The sequence below is a fragment of the Hyperoodon ampullatus genome, assembly GCF_949752795.1.
Source record: "Hyperoodon ampullatus genome assembly, chromosome: 18".
In the NCBI taxonomy this organism is placed as follows: Eukaryota; Metazoa; Chordata; class Mammalia; order Artiodactyla; family Ziphiidae; genus Hyperoodon; species Hyperoodon ampullatus.
The window spans coordinates 59,857,102-59,861,528 of record NC_136931.1 but is presented as its reverse complement, the minus strand read 5'-3'; the positions used below and the strand labels follow the sequence as shown (position 1 = coordinate 59,861,528).

The 4,427-nt window shown below is 42.0% G+C and overlaps 1 protein-coding gene across 2 annotated transcripts; it reads left to right on the top strand.

Annotated features, from left to right (window-relative positions):
- Nucleotides 1-237: 237 nt before the first annotated feature.
- RFPL4A (ret finger protein like 4A) lies at nt 238-3,416 on the top strand (the record flags this gene model as incomplete). 2 transcript variants are annotated; one of them, XM_079724459.1, is made up of 2 exons in its annotated part: nt 238-523; nt 2,836-3,416. In XM_079724459.1, the coding sequence occupies 2 exons, from the start codon at nt 238-240 to the stop codon at nt 3,414-3,416; spliced, it is 867 nt and encodes a 288-aa protein (XP_079580585.1). The 2 variants fall into 2 exon arrangements, 1 of the variants encoding a protein (XP_079580585.1); XR_013811409.1 differs by lacking the exon at nt 2,836-3,416 and adding an exon at nt 2,317-2,537 and having other exon boundaries at nt 438-523.
- Nucleotides 3,417-4,427: the final 1,011 nt, after the last annotated feature.

The following is a 4,427-nucleotide window of genomic DNA, read 5'->3' as shown; positions in this document are numbered from 1 at the left end:
ACCCTCTCACCACCTAAATTATACCCCAAGGATGAATCATGTCCTTCATTCCAAACAGCATTTCAAAAATCAGAACTTTGGGACTATGAATCATTTATATTTGTACTTATGTCTTCATTACGTAGCAATAATGGTTTCAAATCACTATGCATGTAAAGATAAAAGTGACCCAGGGAATAGTATCGATTCAACTCATGGAAATTCCAATCTCATGCGCATTTTTCCCATAGAGGACCCATGGCTGAACACTTTAAGGAAGCAAGTAAATGTATGGTTTGCCTGAATTATCTTGAAAACCCCATGTACCTGAAATGTGGATATGTCTGCTGCTTCCAGTGCCTTGATTTGCTGCAGAAGGAGGCTGATGGGGAGGGTTTATTGTGCCCCAACTGCTCTATGGTCTCACAGAAGAATGACCTTAGGCGCGCTCTCAAGCTCGGAGCTCTGGTTTCAAAGGTTAAGGAGTTAGAGCCTCAGCTGAGAGCTGTTCTCCAGATGAACCCAAGGATGCGGAAGTTCCAAGGTAAGACATCTGTACAAACTGCCTTCAACCCATAAAGGGCCCTGGAAAAAGCACCTTTTCAAAAGCTCTCCACTAAATAAGGGCACTAGCTGAATTCTGGCACCTGAAATTTCTATTCTTTCCAGGAAACCATTGTTCTCACCTGTAAGTATAGCTAAGAACTATCTGTTGACTTTTTTAAAATTTTTACTGGAGTATAGTTGATTTACAGTGTTGTGTTAGTTTCAGGTGTACAGCAAAGTGAATCAGTTATACATATATCCACTCTTTTTTAGATTCTTTTCCCATATAGGTCATTACAGAGTATTGAGTAGAGTTCCCTGTGCTATACAGTAGGTCCTTATTAGTTATCTGCTTTATATATAGTGGGGCATATGTGTCAATCTCCCAATCTCCCAATTTATCCCTCCCCCGCTTCCCCCTATCTGTAGATTTTTAAGAAAAGATAATATTTAGGCCATGCCCTAGTCCTGTGCTATCCAATATTAGATACATTGGAATATTTCCAATGGCCACTGGCAGCTTCTGATCACTTGAAACGTGGCGATTGCCACAAGTAGGAATCAGATTTGGATATATTGGAGGATATGGAATGTATTAAAATCAATTATACCTGATTGTTATTTTTAAACATGTAAGAAAATTTAAAATCCACACGGGGCTCTCATTGCATTTCTTTGGGTGGTACTGCAACACAATGTGGTTTTTCAAATTTGAGGATGTATAAATTCCCTGACCATCCAGTTTAAATGTAGGTTCTTCTTCTTGAACTCTGGGCTGACCTAAGAATCTGGATTTCTGACTTGAGCTCCGGTGATGCTGATAGTGCAGGTTCATGGCCCACACTTTGAGTAACAGGCCCCTGCATCTAGTGAATCTGAACTCTTCAGGCAGCGAGGCCCAGAGATATGCACTGTTTAAAAGCCCCAGGTGATTCTATGCACAGTGAGTGTGGACAAGGAATACTTAGAGCACAAGCCCCCCAGGGGAAAGGATGGTAAAAGTGCATGTGGTCGTGACTGTAGGTTTCAATCCTGTTGCCGAGTCTGGACCTGAGCACTGCAGCATGTGCTTCACTCCCTGACCTGTACCTAAGATGCCTGATTCAGGCTCAGAATTCTGAGCAAAGGGGAATTATCACAGCTTAGCTGCGTGTCTAATTCGGAATGCTAGGACCCAGGTTCATTGGAGAGTGCCACAATCTCATTCTGTCACCCATTCCCTGCCTCCTATGATGGGTCCTTGGGTGTGAATGGGTTGTGATGATTGTGCGATGATACACATTCCAGCCAGCGGTGTCATCGGGAAAGTAACCACTTGTTTTACTTCTTGAGTGAGTTTCCGTTTTGCTCCATGCAAACCTGTATTTATGATGGTGAAACCTGTCACAGAAACTTGACAAGCCTTCACAAGTTCTCTCCAATGGTCAGGAAGTCTGAGCACCTCCCAAAGAACCATGTTATAGGGGAGCCAGGTGAAGTCATTGGCCTTTGGTCCAGAGGGTTTATTTCTGAGGCTCCTGTGGCTCTATGCACATGGTCACATTAGGACAGGCAGGTCTATGCACCCATCCTCATCACAGGGTTAGTTGGAGATGTTGCCAAAGCACATAGTACTTCTCCAGGTTACCTGGCCCGTGAGCACTGCCCCATCCATTTCTGGGTCTAAGTTGCTACAAGATCCCAGCACATCCGTACCCATGTCTATGGGAATCCCTTCCTCTATCTTGACTTCCAGAGTTAACCCATCTCATCCAAAGACTCCTAGCATGTTTTCTTTATATTTTTCTATAGCTCCAGAGAATGAAAAAGAACTGAAATGCAATTGCCTATTTGCCTATTCGACAACTCTAAACAAAGAAAGTAGATGCAAAAAGAAGAAAAAAGAAAAAAATACCTTACTATTTCAAAATTACTCTGCAACATGTAAAATCACCATCATTCAAATGTATATTTGATGTCTATATGTTGACAGAGTCTGTGTCAACTGGAAATTTTTGAGAAAAATCCACACCCATGGACTCTTTTTTTCATGTATATCATGTACTGAAGAGAAGAAATAATATTTTAATCAAATAATCCAATTAATGTAAAGAAAACACCAGTATGAATCAGAAAGACTAGTTCCATTTTAATCATTCATTCTACATGGAATTGGATCTAATCCAGGTCAGGGAATCTTCCCCAGGAAGCTTCTGCTTAGGAAAGAAGTGTAGAGTTAAAGAAGTGAAAGTGAATGAAACATATGGGACTTTTCAGAATCCATGGATTGTAGTGTCTGCTGTATGTACTTGCTTATTTTTCTTTCCACAGTGGATGTGACCTTGGATGTTGACACAGCCAACAAGTACCTCATCATTTCTGAGGACCTGAAAACTGTCCGTTGTGGGTTTTTCAAGCAGAAGAAGAGGTCCCGACCTGAGAGATTCAGCCGTACAACTTGTGTCCTGGGATTCCCTCTGTTCACCTCTGACCGCCATTATTGGGAGGTGGACTTGGGGTCCAGCCAAGAATGGGATGTGGGCGTTTGCAAAGAATCTGTGCGTCGACGAGGGAAGACTCAACTGGCTCCAGATCTTGGCTTCTGGACTGTCAGTTTGAGAAATGGAGATGTCTTCTCTGCCCACACTGTGCCTTCCACTGTTCTCAAGGTGAGCCCCAGGTTACATCGAGTGGGGATTTTCCTGGATATGAATATTGGGATTGTTTCCTTTTATCACGTTGGTGATGGATCCCATATTTTTACATTCACTAAAGTTTCTGCTGGGGAGCCACTGCGTCCATTTTTTTCCCCTGCATATCCAACTAAGGATGATCAAAGCTTCCTGAGAATCTGTCCTTTGATGAGTCTAGGCACTGACGGTCCTCTGTGGAATCCAGGGCAAAGCAAATGAAACTCTCACTATGGAAACATGGATAGGAAATTCTTGTGTACACATAGCTGTGAATGGGAATGTTCCTGTTTGCTACACATATGGTACAAAAGTGTAGCAGAAGATTATTGAACAATTCATGAATCATTAACACAAATTGTATTAGGGAAAATTACATTTCCAGAATTAGTGTTATAGACTTGTTTATTTCTATTTCAATTATTATGTTCTTTCAGATCAATTTCCAAATGTTTTCTTTTAATTTCCTGTAAGCTTAACTTAGTGCATGATGGAGATTATAAACTAAATAAAGTTCATTTGTGACTCTACAGATGCATTTTTCTACATATCATGGAAATAAGACATGTTTCAACAGTAAAAAAAAAAAAAAGCGTGCACGTATTCGGTTTCACTCAACAACTGAAAAACACACGTTCATTTCAAGTGCACCTTGAACTCTACGGGCCGTATTCCATTTCTGTTGGACATTGCCTGTCATGCTCGAACCCTCCTACCCCCAGCTGGACCCATCTGGCTGTGGCAGGAGGCCTTGCAGAACCTGAGAAGTTGATTTAGTCAACGGGGGACATTCACCATCTTATGCAACATGTGAAGCCATGACGATAAAGAAAATGAAACCCTGTCATTTCTCCAGCTTTTGTGTAAAAATCAAAGTCAGTTTACTTCTCTCAGGACAGAGTATTCAGTCCGTTGCCCCTAAATGCACACACACTGCCTGGCGCAGAGATGGCCTCAGACAACACTTGCTGAATTAATAAACATCTCCGTTCTGCAGACCTTGTCTCTCAAATATGCCTTTTGGAGAAATCTGAGACGTGAAGAAGAAATTCCATCAAAGTGGACTCACCTCAAGTCCACTAGGCTCTCCTGTGGCCTCCACCTGCTTCCACTGACCGCGCAGCTCTGGAGTGAGATTCCCCTGCAGGGGCTTTTATTGGAGATGGTTCCCATTTCTTCCTTATTCACATTCCACCTCCCCTTCTTTAATCCAGTCAAATTTTGATTTATTTC